Here is a 22,693-nt window from a genome sequence, read left to right as displayed (position 1 = left end):
TAGAAAACAAAGCATAGCAGATTCACATGAGTGGCATAAAGCGCTCTGATTAAACGTCACTTGCAGAATTTTATAAAAGAAAAAATACAGTTAGTTTATCTGAAAGGAGCAAGCTAAATACATTGTTACTTACTAGAATATCAGTGCAAAATAAGATGGCGTACATACACAAACATCGGCACACGTTCAGATCGCCCAATCTCTAACAAATCTTGATGATTGCTTAGAACAGTGTGCACTAGCTCAATACTTGTACTTTGCAAACACCATAGGTGGCTCAAATGGTAGAAAACAAAGCATAGCAGATTCACATGAGTGATGTATGATAGCTTTAGTTAAATCAAAGCATGATGGTATTTGTCTAATTGAAATTATTATTTTTGTAAGCCCAGTAAAGTTAAATGTCCGACAATGACGTCTAGATTCAATGTATTTTGCGCACACGCTTAGAACCTCTACCCTTTTTTATCTGTGTAGCTGAAAATGTCTATAACACCACCCAAATTACCTAAACCATACGCTACTATTAAAGACTACACTATACCCGATAGCTTAAGACATGCCTTAAATTTACCCTCTTATTTGTTTACTGGGGAATTGCAAAATTGGGGCAAGATCCCTGAGTTGTTAGATGCATATTTTGAAGCATCACCTGTTGTTGCAAAGAATGGCCATGCTCTGTTAACAACCACCTCAAATTTCTTAAAGAAGATCAGGGAGAACAAAGAAGTGATGAAGACTGTACAAAATTACTGTGGTCGTTTGGAAACCTATCTTAGTAACAAATTTGTCAATAATCAAATTATGGCTTTATATGGGTTGAAAGAAGTAGAATGGAGAGAAAAGAGAAGCGTGAACATTTTAAAGGCAGAAACAAGAATTGCAAGCAACAGAATAATAACTAAAAGAGTACAAAAGGTTGGAGAAGGAAACGTCAATAAAGAATTAAACAAAAAGCAAAAAATTGATAAGGTATGCATGTATATAATATGCTTTTTAAACTGGTCCGAATTTCTCACAGAGAAGTGTAAATCAAAAGTTGTTTGAAGACGACGACGAGATATCACACCCGATACTCCCAACTACCTCATGCAATACTGAAGATGACAGTGCTGTTGAAAATACCAAAAGCGATGATGATGATGATGTTTTCAGTGCTATAGACGACGTATATATCTCTTACTACTTAACTATCACACATTGTTAATGTATCACTTTTATTTAGGTTTACGGAATGACTGTTGTAAAAGAAAAAAATGTTTACAGATTCCAACCTCCTGCAAAACACTTGATCTCACCCCACAAGCCTGTGATACAAGCTGAAGATCTATCGGTTGTCAGATATTATTTTGATATATGCGTGAGTACTTGTGAATCAGAAGCGTCCGATGAAACCAAAGCTGAATATGAAGCTATGATGCAAGAACAAAACAACTTGCAAAGCTTGAAAAATTTGGGGTCTGATGTCATGGATTGGGTTGCAAGAATCGTAAATTGGTCTGAAAAGGATATGTTCAAAAACCTAGGAACCGTCCCTGACCTGCCGTTTTTGAATTTTGTGAAATTTACTATTGTTGACTTTCTCTTAAATTGCATGCGTACACACACATATAACCAAAACGATGAAAGAACTGCTTATTGTGAACTGTTTATTCCTATCTTTAAAGCATTTGGGAATACAACAAAAAAGCTGAATTATGTCTGGTAGGTATTATTTGACAAAAACACTTAAATAAGATCCCACTAATAATAATAGGGGCTCAAGGTGCGAGAAAAAGGCGAAGGATTCTGATTATGTATGGCTTGTGTCAAATAACTTTGCTAAAGATAAAGGTAGCTTGAAGCTACTAGACGGTATTGGAAGACTGGTTGACAAAGAATTAAACTATCTTCTTATTGAATCATCTGGGTATGATCAATTGATTATTATTGTTATTGTTATCATTTATCTTAAATAGTATTCACTAACATTCCTTTGCTTTAAGATTCAACAATTCAAACGTCTTGTCGCACAGTTTGAATGATACCTTAAAGAACATGAAAAGTGGGTCAGACAATTTGAAGTCTTTTGTGTCAAACTACAAAAAAGCCTCTTTCAGTACGATGAAGAAGGCACGAGTCTATACTTGCCATATAATTCAAAATAAGATGACTTTAGTTCGATACAAAATTAAGTCTGCTTCCCAATGGCAAGTTGTTGAATGCCGTTCTGCCTCCATACCTCTCTCCTTCTCTGGCATAATTCACTATACTAAGGTTTTTGAACTTTTCGCTTTCCTGATGGTACGTATTTAGGATTGATATGATATTACTGCTACTTTTAATGACTTGGCCCTTTTTAGAGTGATATGGCTGAACAAGATAGGGTTTTTCACCAGCTAGAGATGGAGTCGTTGGGGCTGGTTCAAGTGCCTCAAGATAAAACTGTTGCTCATGTTTTAATGTAACATTTATGCTGGTTTAATATCCCTTATTAGTACCATGCTTTTATTTTATAAAAGCAAAATGAGTGATTCTACTCTTTAGGGCAATAACTTTGATATAAAAAATCTCTTCGAAAAGCAAAACAGTTATTTCTTATTGTCTCTTAGTTTGTTTTGCTTGGCCCTTCTTGTAGCATGCTTTATAGTACCTAGAACTAAAGATAATGCGTGCCTTCACTATTGTGAGCGGTTGAAGTAGTGTATCACTATGTTTCATATAGTCTTTATCTTTATGTATACGTCGTGTATATAATACTCTCGTATGTCATTATTCGAAACTGGGTATTGTGTATTGTCTGAAAGTGGATTTTAAAATAAATTTGAAATTATGGAAATATCACAATAACATAATTTTCTTTATAGATTCTTGATCATGGATCGCTGTGCTAGGAGAGGTTGAAGACTTTGATGTGCTTAAAATTTACTGAGGATTTAATGAACACACGATGGAAGAAAATCAACGACTGTATTCAATGGAACTCAGTACCACCACCTTCATCAATAACATTCCCGGGCCCATCTTCATATAAAAATGCTGTACTCATGTCAAATTGTAAAGTTATTAGAAATTATACCCACCCTCCTTTTATATTTTCGGGTGCCAAGCTTTCTAAGCAGGCGACATCGTTTCTAAAGATACACTATTTATTTCTGAAAATATGAAATTAATTTTGACTATCCACTGACATTATTTGTTGGACTCACTGTATAAAGGTTACTCTGAATAATACACACATATTTAAATAAGTTTTTCCATTGAGGTGACAAATAAATAATACATCAATGAAAAGAAAATATGCTTGACACGTAGAAGCTTTATAAACACAGTTTATGGTATAAATATATATAATAAGAATCTGCATATGACCAGATACAACTACTAAGACTAGGTGTGTGTGTGTGTATTTGAATCTATGTGTCGTCTATAACACTAAACTTGAATACTGTGTTATGTAAGTATGCCTACCCAGTCAAGTATTCACATCTTACACCCAATTTAGTGATATCATATATAGGAAATATGTTCAATATAATCTGGTTATTTTTCTTACCTTGTTGTAAAGTAAAATTGCTAATGTTTGTCTTTAAAGAGACATACTTTGAACTTATAGTAGATAATATGTATTTGTTTGAAAGATACGGTAATATTTAGATAGCTTTCTTATACCCCCTCTATACTAGAGGTCAGTGATAAAGTATTTGATTTCTAATTCTCAATAAAATATACATCAAGTAGATTATGTTACATCTCAAAAATATGACCATATAAATTTAAATGTTAAATTTCCCGTATATATATTATAAAAAGAAGAACATGTAAAAACAAGAGTTTAATATATTGTATAACCACAATTAGCTTTGATAGCTTCTTTGAGTCTATTGGACATACTCATCCAATAACATATATATATATAACTTTTGGATCGAATTTTCAAAAATCCGTGGAGAATACAGACTTTTTTTAATTCTTGTGAATTGCTTATAAAGTTCCTTTTTTTCCCTTGGCTTTGATACCATGTTAACCGTGCTCAACTGGGCTTGGGACTAGGTTTTTTAACGGGCAAGTAGTCAAATCATTGACTTTTACCTCCCAAGTTTTGAAGTCCTTGGACAAGCATCTCTAAAAATAACAATATCCCAAAATCATTAATCGAAATCAATCCCACGCCATCACGCACCCCTGTACATATATCCCCACTTTAAGGTTTATGGCGCTACTGATTACTTTAATATGACTTAATTCACCAATCATTTAAAACGATTGTTATTTATCATGAATCTTAACTCATCCAACTACACCAGGGTCTTTAATTGATAAAAATTAAACATTTTGCCAGTGATATTTATTATATAAAAAGAAGTATACTACACACATGCATTGTCTTATTCCAGTCTTCAATGCTATAATTGTCTCTAATGCTAGCTATGTCCAAATACAGCCCATTTTATCCTATCCAATTCGTTTTTTGCTTACGAGCCAGATTTGGAACAGCCTTCACACTATGTTTTTTTTTTCTATTATTTTGTTAATATCCTTATTTTCTCCAAAATCTATGACTTGCTTTAGCTGTTTTAATAGTCCCTCAATATTCGATAGTATCGTAATTAATTGCTCTAGGAACGCTAATGTAGGTTGTTATCTCAGCTTGGGTATTATTAGCGTCTGAAATCCCGTCAATGCCTCCACAATCAGACCTTACCAACTCATGTTTAAGGTCATTGATAATTACTGACTGTTTGAATAATAAATTATGTCTACCTAGCCCATTCTCTTTACTAATCTTGAGGTAGGCTTCATACAAATTTTGGAGTTCTTAATCCGGTTTAGACTACAATATATGCTCTAATCCAATACCATAAATTTTTAATAGCGTTGTAGAATATAAAGACAGGTCATCCGTTGTAGCAAAAATGAAATGGGTATTAGAATCAAATAATGTATCGAAAGTTAGAATTGTGTTCTTTTCATCAAGTTGATGTATAACGTAGAATATTAAACTGCTTGTTATTTAGAGAATCCATCGAGGCTCTAATCGAATAACACCTTTTCTCATACTATACTACCGGCTTTTCTTTGCTAAAGAGATATATATATTGTATTGTACTTTATGTTTTTTTTCACAAACGTGTACGTAATCTTCATTTTGATGATGGATTTTCCCTACTAATGTATCCTTGAGATGATCAATACTTTTGTGTAACTGGATCAAATATGTTTTAAAACGTCTATAAATGTAATACCCCTGATATTATTTTCTTGTTGCCATGGCCACAACTGTAAGAACAAAAAAAAATGAATATATGTACTTGACATGGTGGATAGAATCTACCGCTGTTTCTTGTATCTTTCATCGTAATTAATTTGGAAGTGGTGACGTAGTGTATAATGAAGTAGTCAAATAACCATTTTGTTATTCGGTCTTTAATAAGAATTGTCTTTCCACTTGTATTCATTTCCTTGTAATTGATTTGGCTATTTACCCTACATAACCAACCCACCATTGGTCATACTTAAAGTCCAAAGGCACACATATATAATAGAAATCACAATAAAGAAGATTAACCTCATCTTCAACTTTTATTTTTTATTTGTATTTAACTATTTAATTATTTATAGACAATCTTTGTTTTTCTTTTAGATTCAGACATTGGTATAGAACTCCCCAGAGTATCGCAAATATACCGTCCCCAAATGTATGTAATTTTGTGAAGGCAATGTCTTTTAGCGAAACAAGTACCCAAAAAAGATTAATCAGCTCCTCGATTTTCTGAATTCCTACAACGGAGCCTTTTTTTTATGGCAATTGAAATTGTTTTTATAAAGCTCACATCTAAAAATAATAACTGGTTCTACTTATTTTGGGATTGACTTGAATAGGATAGATGAGCTTTCTATATTTCGTAAATGAACTATTCGAAATATTTTGTGCCTTCAGGTATATTTTATGATGGTATTTTTCTTGTATTATTTATTTGGAGTATAAAGGTCTGTATGCATCTAGCTAGTTTATAAAATTTATAAAGTATCTTCAATTACAATGTGTCTATTATTGTGGGTGGCCAGAATTACTATTTGGTTTTTCAACAAATGTGACATTGTCAAAACAAAAAATCAAATATGTTTTTCTCAAATTGTACTCATGGTGTACCGCCTTCACCGTGCCAAATTGCTTTAAGTTTGTATACATAGGAGTAAAATGAAACAAAACCTTAACCTTGTATAGTATCCTTTTGAAAAATAGGAAGAGTTTAAGTGATGAGATTCTAGTAAAATATTTGACATTCTAGGGCTAAGTTTTATGTGATATTTTATTTTGATTCAGTATTATTATTATTATTCTTATTATTATGTTTTGCTAAATCTATGTTTCGGTGTCAATTTCTCCCATCTTCTTTTTTCTATTATACTATGATAAATGAGTGGTAACTCTTATGACAATTTTGGATAGTACCAGAGATATTTTCCAAAATTGCTATAAGAACCACCGTTCATTTTTCATGGTGCAATAGCTCAAAAAGAAAGTCAAATCTTCAAATGTCTTACCTTTATCGTATATGTATCCGCTTTTCCTTCCCGTAATTTATATGCATATTGCTTTACTTCACGTTTAGTTTTATTAAGGTGTAATATAGTAATCTTTAATGAACCTGAATCGAAATAGGATCATGCCATATTGAAGATCTCTTTTCCAGAACCGTCTTAGTACTAAGCCATTACTTCGACGCATGTCTTTTCGTTTCTTTTCACGCCTTCTTCTTCGTCCAAAGTCTCTATAGTATCTTTTTGCAAATTCGATGTCCCGCCTTGAAAGCCCCCAAGCTATGGATCGAAGCTTTCTATTCGTTTTATCTTGGCATAAATGATACCAGCTGAACTTGAGTTCTTCTCCCATACTTATGTGTTGTGTTAACTCTTTATGATTTGTCGTTAGAGATGATGTAAGGCCTTTGAGCTGCTCGATAGCAAAATGGTGGATAGGGTGTTTATCAAAAAGAATCTCCCGGACAGTCAGTGTGTCCAATTGAGTAAATGGCATATCGACGAGCAGTTGACCATTTTCCTCAAAGCTAGAGTCAGAGAATTTGAGAAAAGACATTTTGAGGGTCTTTAAGCCTCTGCAACAAATGGATATATAATTTAAGACTTGTGTACTGACTTCCAGGTGGGCCAGATTTAGCTTTTTTAGACAGTGTGGGTATGTATGAGTAGAAAGGTTGTCAAGATAAACAGAGCTATTTTCTATGCCAAGTTTTTGTAAAACTGGACAATGAACCAATATATTGTTTATTTCTATTGGAGTATGTATGGCATTTATGTTTAATTCAGCAAGGTATGGATAGAGACTGATAGTGAAAGCGAGGTTTCCACACTTTGAAAAGCTACTTTTATATACAAATAGTGTCATTATTTTCAGACCTTTTGAAATACGGCTCTTGTCGATAGTGGAGTTTAATAATTGTATGTCTAGGCTTTCATGGAGATAGACATTTAAGTGGACTAGACTTGTGCCGAATTTCGAAAAAACGTCGTAGAATACAGAAGATTTCCATCCATTTGGAGATTTCCAGCATAAATCTGCCCTGGTAAGATTTGGAAAAAACTTGTTGAGTGTTAAAAAAGTATGGATCGAAGAAATGGGCTTTTCCTTTTCGTATAGACGTATACTCTCAGTAGTAGTGGGAGTAGTACAGTCAGTATAATATGGTGCAAGACGAAGTGTCTGCAGACTAGGATACTTCAGGGAAAGGTAAAGCACCCAGATATCGTCCATGTATCTAGTACTGTATTCTGCTCTAGTCAAGGTATATGCTGGTGGAATACAATGAAGTAGTTCAACATCGGCGTCTGTGATTGGAGTCAAAATAAGGCCGACTTTCAAATATTTCAGTCTGGGCAAATATTGATGAAGAGACTCTATATCCAGCCATGAAACTGTAGTATTTTTTGCAGTATTTCTGGCATCTTCGATTGTAATATTGGAAAGCCTCCTGAGTACAGATAGTTTTTCAAACATTTCCATCAAGACAAGAGATTTGTCTACATACTCCAGGGTCACATTGAGATACGTCAAGGAGTTCCATAAGTTCCAATTCAGGCTATCCACAATCCAACGTTTGTCTTGATACACTTCGGTGTATTCAAGGTATGATAACCTTCTAAACATCTGTTGTAATATTGGCAGGAAAATGGCGCGGTTGGACGGTAAATTTGTGAGTGTAAGTGCCCACACTCGATGTGAATTCTTCCAGTAGTTGTTGGCTTGACCATATTTGTTACAAATGTTGTCGATGTCTCTTTGGCTCAGTATTATTTTACTCCAAATAACATTTAGAAGGGGCTGGGTCCATTTCTTGCATACGATCGAGCAAGAAATTTGGTCTGCTTTTGGTATAAATGTTGCGATATAGCTGATGAGATTGGGGGAAAGCTTTTCGGCCATCCTAAAAGATTAAAAAAAATAATAAGATATAACAGCTAAGTAAGGGGAGTTATACCTTTCTTTATCTTCGTTTTCAAGAATTCAAGAAATGTGTTACACGAGAATTCCTGTGTATGTTTGACAAACCCAAGAAAAATATATTTACAATTAATTGGCTGCTTCTATATGAATATATATCTCCTTATTGTATATTGAAGCCGTTAATAAGCCAAAAGTTAATTGTGTATAATTTACTTCTTTTGAATGTGGCAATTAATGATATAGGCAGGCTGTACAATAACTAAAACTTACTTTCTGATTTGTGTTTTTCATTCAGAAAAAAGAATAACATTAAAAGCCGAGAAAACATTCAGTTTATTTTAGGTTATAAGGTTTCCCAATACATTTTGATTGGGTTTTTTTGTGGAATCTCTACTATAACAGCAGCAACTTTGAACTAAACAAATCACCAACATACATATCTAAGCACTCTAGACCCTTGATATAAAATGAAGTCATAGCAGAAAAAAAAATAGAATCTTCTAAAGTTCAATTCTTCTTTTTATAGTTAAAGGTAATCTTACCAACAGAATACAATTTGAGTTGTCTTTTTTCTTTTGGTGGTTCGAAATCAACTCTTCTCAATACTTGGAATGTTCTTGTTCCAGAAAGTCTCAGCTATGTAACTCTGTGCCTCAAAGGTTTCTTTTATTTCTTGTTTGTCATCTGAAATTTTCTGGCTCTTCGTTCTCGCTCGTCTTTCAATTTGTTTTTATTTTTCATCATCTCTTCATATCATTATTGTGCTCATCATGGCTCAAATCACTAGCCCTGAGTATTTGACAAATGTCTTTTAACAATGATTCACTCCTGATAGAGTCGCAGTAAATGCTTTTTTTTAATGTGTAAAGAAAAATGGAGTTTCGCAGTAAGTAATTAAACTTTATCACTGTTGTTATGGTACATTTTAATAATTCTTATTATAGTCTATATAGACAGATTGTGTGACACAAAAAGGCTGTATAAATAACTATTTTCAAATATTTCAAGCCATAATTAATTTGATCCACTATATACATATACTAAAAACACTGTCTAATTATTTACCAATCGTTGGAAAAATAATTGGGCAGAACTTGTAGAAAAATTTAGCATTTAATAAAAATAAGAAAGCACATACGACATACACATGCTTTCAATCAAAAAATTTAAGCATAAATGTATATAGTGAGGCTCAAGTATAAAAGCATTAGTTTGACTTTGGCTAGTAATAATATATATGTATTATGATAGAGGTGATTATATAATACATCGTATAGCATTATTTTTTCTATGTTGAGAGAATAGTACCTGTGTACTACTTATAAACTCGATACTGTTACGTTTTTTTAAGCCAGAAAAAAAACTATTTACATCTTGATTATTTGACAGTGAGCCCACATATATTGCTTTGATAAAGCAAGATATGTTCACAAGTCATGATAAGTGTCCGTCTCTTGGTGGTTTTGGGGGCTTTAAAGCTTTAAATATTTTTATGTTTTGTTTTATATCTTTATTTGCCAACATGTAGAACATAAATTTATTTACAAACTAAAAGGGGGGACATAAGCTGGTATAGTTTATATGTGTGTAAAAAAAAAGGGATTATTTATAAAGAACTAATTTGTAAAGCATTTGGTGAGGTAGCATAAACAGCTATAAAAATAAAAGCACACAATTAAATATTTTTCTACTAAGCCTGAGAATATTTCCAGGCAACTGATAATCAACTTAGAAGTCACTACAGGTGAAGCTCTCAAAGGCATGGGGAGACAATTATTTTGGCTACTTCTTTAAAAAAACAATTAAAGTTATTAACTGTGTTTTGTGCGTTAAGAAAAACTTTTCAAGTAATTATATGCCACCTTTATACAGTATTTATTTTTACGAAATAATGTCCTTCTTTTGATTAAGTATATTTATGCTACTTGCTCAAGAGAGCTGTTAGGACGAGTATCCGTATATTATTATTTTTATGCATTTTATAATCTTCAGTTATTTATTCCATTGATAGCTTATCAACATAGCGTAATATAAGATATTCATATAAATGTATCTTAAGCTGGGTAAGGTAACTACATGATATTCTGGCTATTTGGACTCAGGGGTTCATTGCAAAATAACAATAATAATACCCGTCTCCCGATGTCTAAAAAAGTCAGAAATTTTATATAGAGTTTTCAAGACAAATGCCTCTCTCTTTAATATGCCTGTTTGCATGGTAATAATGTATACAGCAATATTAGTATAATTGTGTACTTGTGTACTTGGGTGTAAAAAATACCTATATAATCTTACCAAAAATATTATTCGTTTGATATATTTGAACTTTAATGTATTGAAGTAGTCCAGAATACTATACTATCTATACGGACATCCCCTTTAAATATCAACAGTTTAAGTGCATGCATGAATATGTACGTTATGCATAAAATGGTCAGTAAGCACACCCAAATACGTAAGCATGCTCTCTACTGTGCGTTAGGCTGAGCCTTTGAGATGCATTATTAAGATTAAATCATTTTACTTTATATGTATTTCTCTGTATACTTGAGCCATTATTGCTTTTGCTATTATTCAACAGAATTTCACACCCACTGTCTTTTTCTTTCTTTCTTTCTTCCACATTTACCTACTTTGTTAAATTAAATGACTCATATTCATGAAGCCCTGGGTTCCTTTCTCGATAATGACTTGTACAAGTTTACCATGCAGAATGCAGTACTTAAGAACTACAAGGATGTACCAGTTGTCTACCATTTTATCAACAGAAAACAAAACGCCTTTAAACTGAATAAAGATGCTGTTCAGTGGATCAAAAAACAAATTCAAGGTATACGTTGCTTTAATAATATAGATAATAGAAACTCTCCCCCTTTATATTCTTCCCTTTCCTCCAGTGGTTAGCCCAGAACCTTGTTTCTAACTTACAACTTAGCTATGGAGGATCTTTATATCACAGAGGACGAGCTTGCATATATGGCAGCATTTCCATTCTTTGATACGGCGTATATAGATTACCTCTCTCACTTCCGCTACAGACCTTCCGAGCAGATAAAGATCAAATTTGATGAAGAAACGTCTGATCTCGATTTAGAGATAGTTGGATCCTGGCCCGAGACCATCTTGTACGAGACACCTCTACTGGCATTAATCTCGGAGGCCTACTTTAAGTTCGTGGATAAGGACTGGATAGACGATAATCAATATGAACGAGCAAGATCCAAGGCAAGCACCTTGCTTGAGGACGGATGCCAGTTTTTTGAATTTGGAACCAGAAGACGACGCAGTCTTTCTGTGCAAGATTGCGTCATGCGGGCTTTTACTGACATGAAACAAGAATATATCAACGAATGTCAGGATAAAGGAACAAAGGCACTCGGTGATGCGGCCGGAACCAGTAATGTCTATTTGGCCAAGAAATACAACTTCAACGCAGTCGGTACTGTGGGTAAGTACCGAATATGTGCAATTATTTGAAAGACAACAACTCTAAAATATATGTGTCTGTTTAGCCCATGAGTTTTTTATGGGAATATCGGCTCTAGAAGGTCTCAAAAACGTCAATAAGAAAGCACTAGAAGTCTGGACACAGACATACAATGGTGCACTTGCCATAGCTCTCACAGATACATTTACGACTCCTATCTTTCTAAAAGATTTTCAGCACACACTTGCATCTGACTTTACAGGCGTTAGACATGACTCTGGAGATCCAGAAGAATTTGCAAAGACCATTGTCAACCATTACAAATCTTTGGGTATCGAGCCTAGCACTAAAAAAATAGTGTTCTCTGATGGTCTCGATGTCGACCGTGCCACTAGTCTACACAAACTTTGTGATGATCTAAATATCCAATCGAGTTTTGGAATTGGTACTCATTTTAGCAACGACTTTGAGAAAGCAAGTGATCCAAAAAACAAAAGCAAATCTATGAGCATCGTTATCAAACTCAAGGAATGTAATGGTATCCGTGTTATAAAATTAAGCGACGATGTGTCAAAACATAGTGGAAATCAGTCTCTTGTAGATAGTCTTGAAAAGGAACTTGGTATTGTACACTAACATAAGCAAATAAAGCCCTTTCTTTCTCTTTCTCTCTCACTTCTTTTGGTTTACTGACCCTTGAACAAATATACTATACCTTTTACATAAAAAGAATGAGATGTTTTTAAATCATTATATATATATATATCCAATTAACACTAAAGCAAATCCGATTAGGCTGTATAGTACATGGTCATATCATTCTACTTTTAATATATGTGATATATAGTCCTATCAAAGCTTATTTGTTTTTAAGCGTAAAGCCGCGTTAAATAATAATAAAATATCTAAATACTTGGCTGTAGCTGATACTATGCTGTGAAAGACATATTTATTTGGTAAAAGTACCAAGTTTCATTACTTGACACTATGATCGTAATGATATATTCTCCAAATAAATTTTCTTTTAGAATAAATAGCTTTTATGTGTGTGTTTTTGGAGGCTGCAATTACTATACTTTATATGTGACTGCCTAGAGAACAAACACTATCAGAAGTATTCAAGCTAGTCTGTTGTAGTAAAATATATATCTGCACTGAATTAAAAAAAAAACATTTAAAATGTATATTAAATATAAAGATAAAAAAAAGATACTCGAAGAAAATAGCAATGAAGTTATTTTTTTTTGGCAAATAAATATGAAACAAAAGCATAACTATATTTTCTTAAGCTTTACGATTTTTTTATAATAAGATATTTAGGCAAAATTTAAAGTATTAACAAGCTAATCAATGATATAGTAAGATGCTTATTGAAAGTATAGTTTATTTCCTTGAATAATATTCTATAAAGAAAATTCCACTCATGCCTTTATAATTTAAGTGTATCTTTTGTCTGCTGTAAGAATTGGATTCTACCTCAAAAAACTATTGCACTAGAATTTCTATAAACTAATAGGTATTATGTGAATATAATATTAATAAAAAAAAATTATTTTATGTATGGTAAGCCATAATATATTTATAATATTATGGGTAAATAATAATAATAATAATAATAGTAAATTAAAAACCCACAACTTTAAGGTAACCTAAAAAATAAGTACATATAAACAAAAAGCCGACATTTATTAAATTGACCGGATAGCTCGTCTATCTGTAAGCCAACGGCGGTCTATAAAGGAATGAATTCGTATTTGGGTGGAATTAACGGTGGCTGGGTTACTTTGTCGAAGAAAGTGTCTTGCAGAGATTGATGTCGGCATTCGTACCTTGGCGTAGGCTGAGGTACGGAGGTTGCTAAGTACTGGGGTACTGCCCGAGGGTAGCAATACAACAGGGAAAACTCAGAGCATCAGATCAGCTGTAAGATAGCACGTCGGAGAAGTATTCTTCAGCCATTGCCATCCTATACGGGAACTCCTCCTTTTGTAATTTTTTATTTTTTTTATTTCAGTTCATGTTTCATTATTTGCCAAACGATATTGCAAGAAATGATAGTAAAACCCATGTGTGAGTAAAACAAGGTACTAAAAATAAAAGCTTTTTTTTTGTAAAGCTAAAGTAAAGAAGCAAAGTGGCAAAGGGGATGTTTTTAAAGGTTAGTTAAAATTGGTTTGTTCTTTTCTTTGGTCAAATGCAAAAATACTTTTATACAAACAGGCACAAGAAAACATTTTCAGTTACTATGAAATACATGTATGTATATATATATAAGAAGAAGATGTACAAAACAACAATATTAAACAGCTGAATATTATTGCAATAGAGGCCCTTATTGTAATGAGATGCGATGGCAATTAAGGACGAGATGATCTTCCATGGAGATGAGTGATGAACATCTAATATATGGGTTGATGGTACAAAAACATATTAGAGTCTTGATACAAAATCATTATATATTTTATAACTAATTAAGTAACGTGCTGTAACTAAGGTGGTTCTCAAAAAACAAGAGCATTATATATATATTCTCTTTTAAACATATAAATCTTCAAAGTACAATCTTAATTTTTCAGATTTAACTATCCAAGTATGGCCTCTATACCCGGGTTGTCTATGTACACAACTGAATTCACCAACTTTCTTTATATACAATTATGTGGGCTCTCAATAGGAAATAAAAACTACATAATATATACAAATAGAGTATTCAAATAACTTTGACCAAGTGGATGCTCGTTCAATATTCTGAAAAGTGGTTACGTTGATTAACTAATAGCTATGGTGCGTGTTGATTAATCAATAATACCCAATAAAGTTTCTCTAGTTTTAATAATTTGTGCGTGTGTGCGTGTCTGTTTTTTTTAAGATAATAATAATTCAAATACCATGGTAATATATTTGGATTTGTTTTGAATTGAAACATATATAGCCTAGTCATTTTACACATAGACACAGACAGACAATGCACATACGTATATTTGCCTGACTATATACACTTTATGTACAGACACCTTAATAGCTCGAACAGCAGTGCGCATACACATGCATACATACATATATATTAAGAAAATGAAAAAAAGCAAATAAAATATAGAGAAATACAAATATTGCAAGGTTGTAAATTGATTGATAATTCATATTAACAGGCAGTATATAAATAGGAACTATTTCAGTAAATAGTTAAAAAGAAAAAGAGGGATACATGGTTTGGTATCATACGTTTGACAAGGTAGTGTATGTTGAAGACATCTTGCAAACCTTCATGTGTCTTTTGACATTGTAAGTACTTCAAAACTCATTTTCACAAAGGGGACTGTTTGGTTTTTTCCAGTCAAGGGAATGTTTTCTATAGTGTCTTGTAAGATTCGATTTGCGATTACATTGAAAATTGCAACTTTTGCAAGAAAAAAATTTAGTAGTAGAATCATCACCATTATTTATCTCGTTTCTGCCGATATTCAGATCATATTGACTAGAGGTATTGCAAGTTCGGCGAGTACGAGGTCTTTTAGGATATATATATATATATATTGATAGTTGTGTGGAATATTTAGGCGAGGTATTAGTATTTTGTAAGAAAGAGAATCTGGTAAAGACTTACGCTTTCTAGTGAAGCTTTCAAGGAAAGTATTAAAAAAGACGAACTGTTGAGGCTTGAGAATGCTAGGTACGACTTTAGAAGTTGAATGGGCACACAATTCTGACTGGATTATATGTTTAGCCTTGTATTGAGCTTGAGCCGGACAGTCATGCTGATTGAATTGATCCATAATATGATATAATGTTTTCTCATTTGTGGGGTGGGATGGTGACATTTGATTATATATTTTCTGGATATTAACCTTGTATGAACAAAAAGGGCACTTGTCTAAAGTTACACGATTAATAGACAGAATGTGCTGGATTGACGTGGTGTTGCACAGAGCCTCATCATTGTTAAGCTCAAAGTTGACATCTGGGAAAAAAGAAGATGTTTGGGTAGCTTTTTGAGTAGGTATAAGAGGTGGTGAATAGCCATAGAGTAAGTTTGATGATTGGTTACAGACAGTCTGCTCTTGCTGGTTTGAATTCAACCCTTGGCAGTTATACGTGTTGAATTGTGGGCTGGTGTGGCAATTGTGTTGACTGCTAAGATGAATTTCTGCCAGAATATTGTCATAAGATACACCATAACTTGGGATCTGGAATTGATACACTGTCGGATTCATTAAGAGTAATACAATGGTGAAGTAGCGTAGAGAGAGAAAAGAAAGATGTGGTTCAGTAGAAAAAAAATGAAATTCTGTAAATTTGCTTTTATAAATTTAAAAAGCTTGAAATTCAAGATCGGTTTCCAATTTAGAATTTTTTGGGTGGCAAGAACAAAAGCCAAAACGATAGATAATCAAGCTTATAATACATATATATATATAAAAGACATGGTTTAAAGTGTTTTACCTTAACCGGAGTTATCCGAGTGGAATAAAGATAGAGAGAATGAGAGGGGGGTTAGAACACTAGGTGGATCTGTTTTTGTATTGTTTGTGAGAGAAATCAATTAATATTGAATATAAAGTTTGGCGATTGTAAATATATATGGTTTTGTTAATTATTGTAGTAGCTCTTGTTTTGGCACACAATGCAAGGCTAAATCTCAGTAGTAAAAATGGTATTTTCACAGGTATGCTTTCTATTTTTCTCTTTCTTTTTACGGTGTATGACTTATTACCATCCAATGATTGAAAATTACTGGCGCTAAAAAGCCAAAAAAGAATCAAAAAGTTAAAAAAATAAACTTCACTCATCATTCAAAGCAAACAAAGTAATTCACTCCACTTTGTACGTATTAGCTCACTGTATCGTCCCCACACTTTGTGTGTTCATCCATATCCTTCCAGGAATCTACCTCCTTTTTTAGGAAGTACGACCTGTTTTTGGAAAATTCAATAATAAAACTTTGTTTTTTTTTGTACGAGACAAAGTAATTTTTTTAACTCGCATATTGTGAGATGTAAATATTTCTATTTCAGCAATTTTATTTTATTACAGAATTCTTGTAAGCCCAGGTATTAATTCTTTAAAAGAACAAGAGTATGGCTTTAATATTCTGTGCAATATATATGAAATATTTGGGATTGTTATTGGATTAGTATCCCAATAATGGGAAAGGTAGACACTGTAAGAGTGTTATTTATTAAAGAGATAAAATAATATTGTTAATATATATTACTATTAAAATTCCTGTAATTCAAATCCCTGCTGCGTGATGGTTGGTTTGCATTGTATGAGTGTGTAGTATACATGTGCTTGGTGTGTAACAGCTCTAGATATTGTTAACTTGCCAGATTCATTAGCAAGAATGAACCAGTGTTTGGTTGTGGAGTATGTTTTTCACTCAATTATGGTGTGTATACCACAGCGTTTACTTTGAAGTCTAGCCTCTAATGTGGCGAGTGTCTGGGTGCCGCACTTAGTAAATGACGTGATGAAAATAGTCGGTTTGTGCTTGTGTTTATTTCATCAGTCTTGTGGGAGCATATATGAGGAGGAAAGAAAGACAATGGTATAAATGTAATATTCGAGTTTATCACAAAATGTGGGATTGCGGACAAGTTGAGCGTCGGTGCGACACGATCCCTTTTCTGTTTCGTGGGGGAAGTGAACTTAAAGCTAGCCGCTACCAGGCAACTATCAGACCAAGTTGGATGTATATAGGTGACAGACAAGAAATTGTGGAATAGAGCAAGGTCATAATATGCGTATGCATAATGTATGGATGAGGAGCAAAATTACCGATGAAAATGTTGGGCAGCTTTTGTCAATACTGTGAAGTACGAAGTGGGTCGATTAGTTGTTGTAGATGAGATAGCCAAAGTGTTTGCATGGCCGTATACAACGTTTTTCCATGGGAGGAATTGTGTGGTTGTATAGCAGAGAAACCCATCTCTTATTTAGGATACAAAAATTCTGTGCTAGTATAGTTATTGTAAGTTGTATTATACTCTTCAGAGAGGACTGTGTATCAGAATAATCTTTACTGAGCCGAAACAAAGACAAATAAACAAAATACTTTTTAACAATGGTTTGAATCCTCTCTCTACATTCCCCCATCCCTCCATCCCGTTCGAGAATCTTCATTCCTTTCGGGGATCGTCATTCATATAACATGGCAACTCAAAGTAGACAGAAATCGACGCAATACGAAGAGAGCATAGTCTTTTTTAAAAAAAAATCAAACTATTCTTTATTTTATCTTTTTGACGGCTGTCCACGGTATATATGAGTCGAACAAAAAATAGACCTTTGGTCAAACTTTCATGTCCCTATAAACTTCTCGACGCTTTAAAAATCGATATCAAAATCGTCACCAACAGTCATACTATTTCTTTATTTTATTATTACAGTAAGATCCATATCAGAATAGTAGCCATACACTATATTATTTTATACCTAGAGTATGACACACCACCATTCTCAGAACTGGCTTTCAGCTTTTGTACGGACATAATATCCATATGCTTATACTTCCAAGACCTTCTTAAAAGACAATGACCCCATCTCATTAGACATAATCTTCAAAGTTTTCAACTTTTGGTATATTTTTAAATAACCTGTTCTAGACAAAGCAGACATCACCCAACACGAAGTCTGGTCATAGTAATGTTCATCGTGTCACATCGTAATGCTCAAACCTATAATAATAATGATAAGAAACATTCAGTAAGTACACACCATAATTTTAAAACTTATAATATATAAAGAAAGACTTCTTACACACGGCTTCCGTCTATCTCACTACTCTGCACTCTTTACACCACACAAATACTCTACTGTCAAAACTTTCTTAGTATTTTTAAATAAAATCACTGTTAAATTATACTCTCATTCTTTTTACAGCTTTCACTTCAATCAAATTGACTCAGTATTCATCTGCCCATATATCTTATTTATCTTAATATATTTACAGAAACAAAAAAAAGAACTATAGTTGTTTGTATACGTACTGCCTTTAATTACAAATATATTTTTCATTTTTGTTGCTTATTATTTATTTAGATCTAGAATTAATTTTAAGTGAAGTATGTACGTGTGTGCCTCTTGCTATCTGGGTAGATTTCTATGTGAGAAAAATATATGTAGAGTTTGTGTGTGCCCAAATAAATCTATGTGTGTCCAAGTGAATTTATGTGTGTCCAAGTGAATTTGTGTGTGTTCAAGTAGATTTGTGTGAGCAAATTTTGCCATATGGGTAGATTCTGTCCAGTAGGTAGATTCTGTGTGGCCCTAGGTAGATTTTGTGTGTCTTTATGTATATTTTGAATACCAGTCGTAGCACGTCGGAGGTGAAATTACTAAAAGAAGATAATTTGAATAGTTAAAAAAAATAAAGGTCTTCATTTATTGATATCTGTATTGTATTTATACTATTTGTTAATTATTAATGAATATATAAGTATTAAATTTTAATATTGAGAATAACTTTTATTGCTCAATACTAAAATTGTAAAATATTATATTTTTAAAAAACAGACTCTACAACTAAATATTAGTTCCTTCCTGCTAATTAATTTAACAAATTCATAATTCTCAAAACTGTTATACATCAAGTATATATATACTACAAACTTATATAATATAAGCTACTCATTAAATAGTATAAATTTGAATTGCAATAGATTTTAATAGTACCAGATTAAACATTAATATTTTATCTTTTTAAAAAAATAACACTTGAAGTATATACTTTTTTTTTAATATGGAGATATCAGCTTAAAATCAATTACAAATATCTTAATTACAATGTAATATATTACATTGTAAGTAAGTTATAATTAAAATAAGAGAGTCAATTACTTATTATTAAATAATAATAAAAAATTAAATATTAATGGAAAAGTTGTAAAAAAAAGCAAAAACAAAATAAAATAAAATAAAATAATTAATTTAAATTTCAAATGCCCAATCTTTTTTGTAGATTTCAGGGCATTTTTGGATCTCAGCTGTTTTAAGAATTTTTTAGTGCTCAAAAACACCTAGGAGCATAGCAATTTTGTGAGGCTAGAAAAATCCCTCCACAAAAAAAAATGCGGTGGTGTTTCAATATATTGTTTCTCCTAATGTCGTATAATCAAAAAAACAAAATTTCCTCACTTCGTAGTTGGAATCTTACTTTAGAAAAAAATCATACTAAACTGTCTATTTTTTAAATGCTACAAATAAAGTAGCAAAAGTAGCAAAAAAAATGTCAGCAAGTGAAAATTAAATAATTGGATTTCGCATATAATATTAAACTTTGATATATGAGTATGTATGTTTTTTTTTAAAAAAATAAATTAAAAAATAAATAAATAACCATATTATTTTAATTTTTTGTCTTACATATAATATAGAGTTATTTAATAATCTAATAAGAGTAAAAAATATAATAGTATGATCTTTATTGCTTTGTTTTTATTTATAATAATCAGTAATAATAAAGTAATATTTAATAAATATTTAGAGTATTTTTTTGGCAAAGTAGTCTACTTAATTAAAGAAAAAATAATATTTAAAATTAATATATATTCAGCTATTTGATAATAAAAGTATTTCATTACCCTAATAATATACTACATTCAGTATTGTTATTTTCAATAAATAAAAAAGAAATTAAAGAAAATCAATAATCAATCTTATTTTTTAAAATGTAATAATTTAATTTTAAATGACTTATAAACATAACACATATAGCTTCTTTATATAAAATATATATTATTATATACTCTAATATATATGCTTATATTCAGAACATACAATTCATAAATAACAATTTATTGAATACTGAAAAGTTATTAGCAATACTATAAAAAAATAATAATTTAAGAATTTAATATAGTTTTATTAATATAGTAAATTTTTTAAAATTATATTATATTTTATTGTAATTTCTAATCTGTTTTTTTTAAATATAAAATTCTATTATCTTTACTTTCCTCTCTGCCTTTTATATTTCTTTATTATTTCAAGCATATTATTATTTTTGAAAATAATACAATTTGAATTATTTATATAATATATATTTTGATCAATTACTTAAAAATATATAATGTTTATTATTATAAAGTGCATAGTAAGAATCTTAAAAAGAACTTGTTATAATAAAAAACAGTATCTACCACTTTATAAATACAGATTATATATTTTATATATGTTTTTATTTAAACTTGATATCTCAGATTTTCTTGAGAAATAGAATATATCTTTGATTTTTATAATAGTCTTAATAAAAATATATAGTTTGATATCAAGTAGTTGTCAGCTTTAATTTATATATTAGTATTATAATTGTGAATATTTTTATTGCATCTATTAATATTAAATATTAGAAACTTTATAATAGTAGTAATTAAGATATAATATTATATTTCTTTTTTATTTATTTTTTATCAAAACATATTTGTGTTAATTTTTATTTTTATTTAATAAAATAACTGTGATTTCCTTTTCTTTCTCTTTTCTTTCTTTTGTTTTGTTTTGTTTTTATTTATTTTTTATTTGCCTTAATATTTTGATAAGCTTCTTTTTTAGACTCATATTTTTACTAAATCACTTATAATATTTTTTTACTGTGTATTATATTTACAGAATCTGAGATATAAATTAACAAACTTAAAAATATATAGCTCAAGTCAGGTATTAATCTGAAATAACATTAATAGCAAAGAGTTGTTATAAAAGAGTTAATACACTTCTTTAGATTATTATAGACAATATAATATAATTTTTTTTCAAAAGACAATAATAATAAAAATAAATATGAAATAACAAAAAATAATTTTTTAAAAGAAAAAGATATAAAAGAGATAGAAAATATTAAGCTAGAAATAGTATTATTAATAAATACAAAAAGTCTTATTAACTTCTTTAATAAAATAAATTACTCAAAGTCTCACTTTATCTTACTGTTCCTATCTTTACACATCTCTTTTTACTTATTTCATTAATCTAAAATCTCAAAATATTTTAATTTTAGTATATTATTATTCATATTAACTATAATTCACTATTTACCAATATATAAAATATTATTATTAAAAAAATTAAAATTATATTAATAAAATCTAATATTTAATTTATATGAACTTATTATATTATATTTAAGCATATTATTACAGATGTTTTAGATACTTTGTGTAAGCAGATTAAAAGTTTAAAAAGAAATAAAAATTAATACAAGTTCATTTTGAACTTAGTTAATAAAGGTGTTGAGTTATGATAATTTTAAAGTAATTAAAAAAATAATTATTTGTAAAACTCAATCAAAGATAAGAATAAAACTCAGACACAGTTATGAATACTATAAGTTGAAAACATTGATACTAAGAAATTTAGAGAAAATAGACTTTAATAAACTTGACTTTCCAAGGCTTATTTTATTAAATAAGTATAAAGAATAGACTACTGGCTTGTGGTGATCCAGACACTCGGATGTTGGATTTATCACATATAAGAACATATTCATATTGGGATAGCGTAGTAGCTATCATCTTGTCAGTATAAAATATATATAAACGATTAAGTAATCAGCTCAATAATTATTACAGTTAGTACTGTAGATAATATCTTAAAGATTGTTAAGATAATTATATCATACTGCCAGGTAAACTGTGTCAGATTGATATGGAGCTAATTTAGTAGGAAGTCCTAAAGCTCTAGTATAAAAGAGAAAAGAATAGCTAAGAGCTAAAGAAGTATGATTTAGGACTTGATGTCATAATTGTAACACTGACACTAGTTAAGCAGTAAATACACTCTAATAACCAAATATAGTAAAGGAAGAAAGCCTTAAGAAACTAAGA

General features: G+C 30.9%; 5 protein-coding genes across 5 annotated transcripts; 2 read left to right on the top strand and 3 right to left on the bottom strand.

Moving 5' to 3' along the window:
- Positions 1-1,518: 1,518 nt before the first annotated feature.
- PHYBLDRAFT_160546 (hypothetical protein) lies at positions 1,519-2,571 on the top strand (the record flags this gene model as incomplete). The annotated part of the gene is made up of 4 exons (XM_018434197.1): positions 1,519-1,704; positions 1,766-1,909; positions 1,986-2,283; positions 2,343-2,571. Coding segments are annotated over exons 1-4 (652 nt in total), but the record flags the coding sequence as incomplete, so codon positions are not given.
- Positions 2,572-6,601: 4,030 nt separating this feature from the next.
- PHYBLDRAFT_71951 (hypothetical protein) lies at positions 6,602-8,923 on the bottom strand (the record flags this gene model as incomplete). The annotated part of the gene is made up of 3 exons (XM_018442569.1): positions 6,602-8,426; positions 8,857-8,859; positions 8,883-8,923. The coding sequence occupies 3 exons, from the start codon at positions 8,921-8,923 to the stop codon at positions 6,602-6,604; spliced, it is 1,869 nt and encodes a 622-aa protein (XP_018284660.1).
- Positions 8,924-11,092: 2,169 nt separating this feature from the next.
- On the top strand, positions 11,093-12,509 carry PHYBLDRAFT_152164 (hypothetical protein; the record flags this gene model as incomplete). Its single annotated transcript, XM_018432857.1, has 3 exons — positions 11,093-11,276; positions 11,382-11,894; positions 11,959-12,509. The coding sequence occupies 3 exons, from the start codon at positions 11,093-11,095 to the stop codon at positions 12,507-12,509; spliced, it is 1,248 nt and encodes a 415-aa protein (XP_018284659.1).
- A 1,052-nt stretch (positions 12,510-13,561) lies between these two features.
- Positions 13,562-16,084, bottom strand: PHYBLDRAFT_152163 (hypothetical protein; the record flags this gene model as incomplete). Its single annotated transcript, XM_018432856.1, has 2 exons — positions 13,562-13,776; positions 15,478-16,084. 2 exons carry the CDS (start codon positions 16,082-16,084, stop codon positions 13,562-13,564), a joined length of 822 nt encoding a protein of 273 aa, XP_018284658.1.
- A 1,212-nt stretch (positions 16,085-17,296) lies between these two features.
- On the bottom strand, positions 17,297-18,361 carry PHYBLDRAFT_152162 (hypothetical protein; the record flags this gene model as incomplete). The annotated part of the gene is made up of 3 exons (XM_018432855.1): positions 17,297-17,543; positions 17,649-17,801; positions 18,306-18,361. The coding sequence occupies 3 exons, from the start codon at positions 18,359-18,361 to the stop codon at positions 17,297-17,299; spliced, it is 456 nt and encodes a 151-aa protein (XP_018284657.1).
- Between the last annotated feature and the right edge of the window lie 4,332 nt (positions 18,362-22,693).

The sequence above is a fragment of the Phycomyces blakesleeanus genome (genome assembly GCF_001638985.1).
Source record: "Phycomyces blakesleeanus NRRL 1555(-) unplaced genomic scaffold PHYBLscaffold_34, whole genome shotgun sequence".
Lineage (NCBI taxonomy): Eukaryota > Fungi > Mucoromycota > Mucoromycetes > Mucorales > Phycomycetaceae > Phycomyces > Phycomyces blakesleeanus.
Note: the sequence above shows the minus strand (reverse complement) of the source record. Positions and strands in the feature narration are given on the sequence as shown.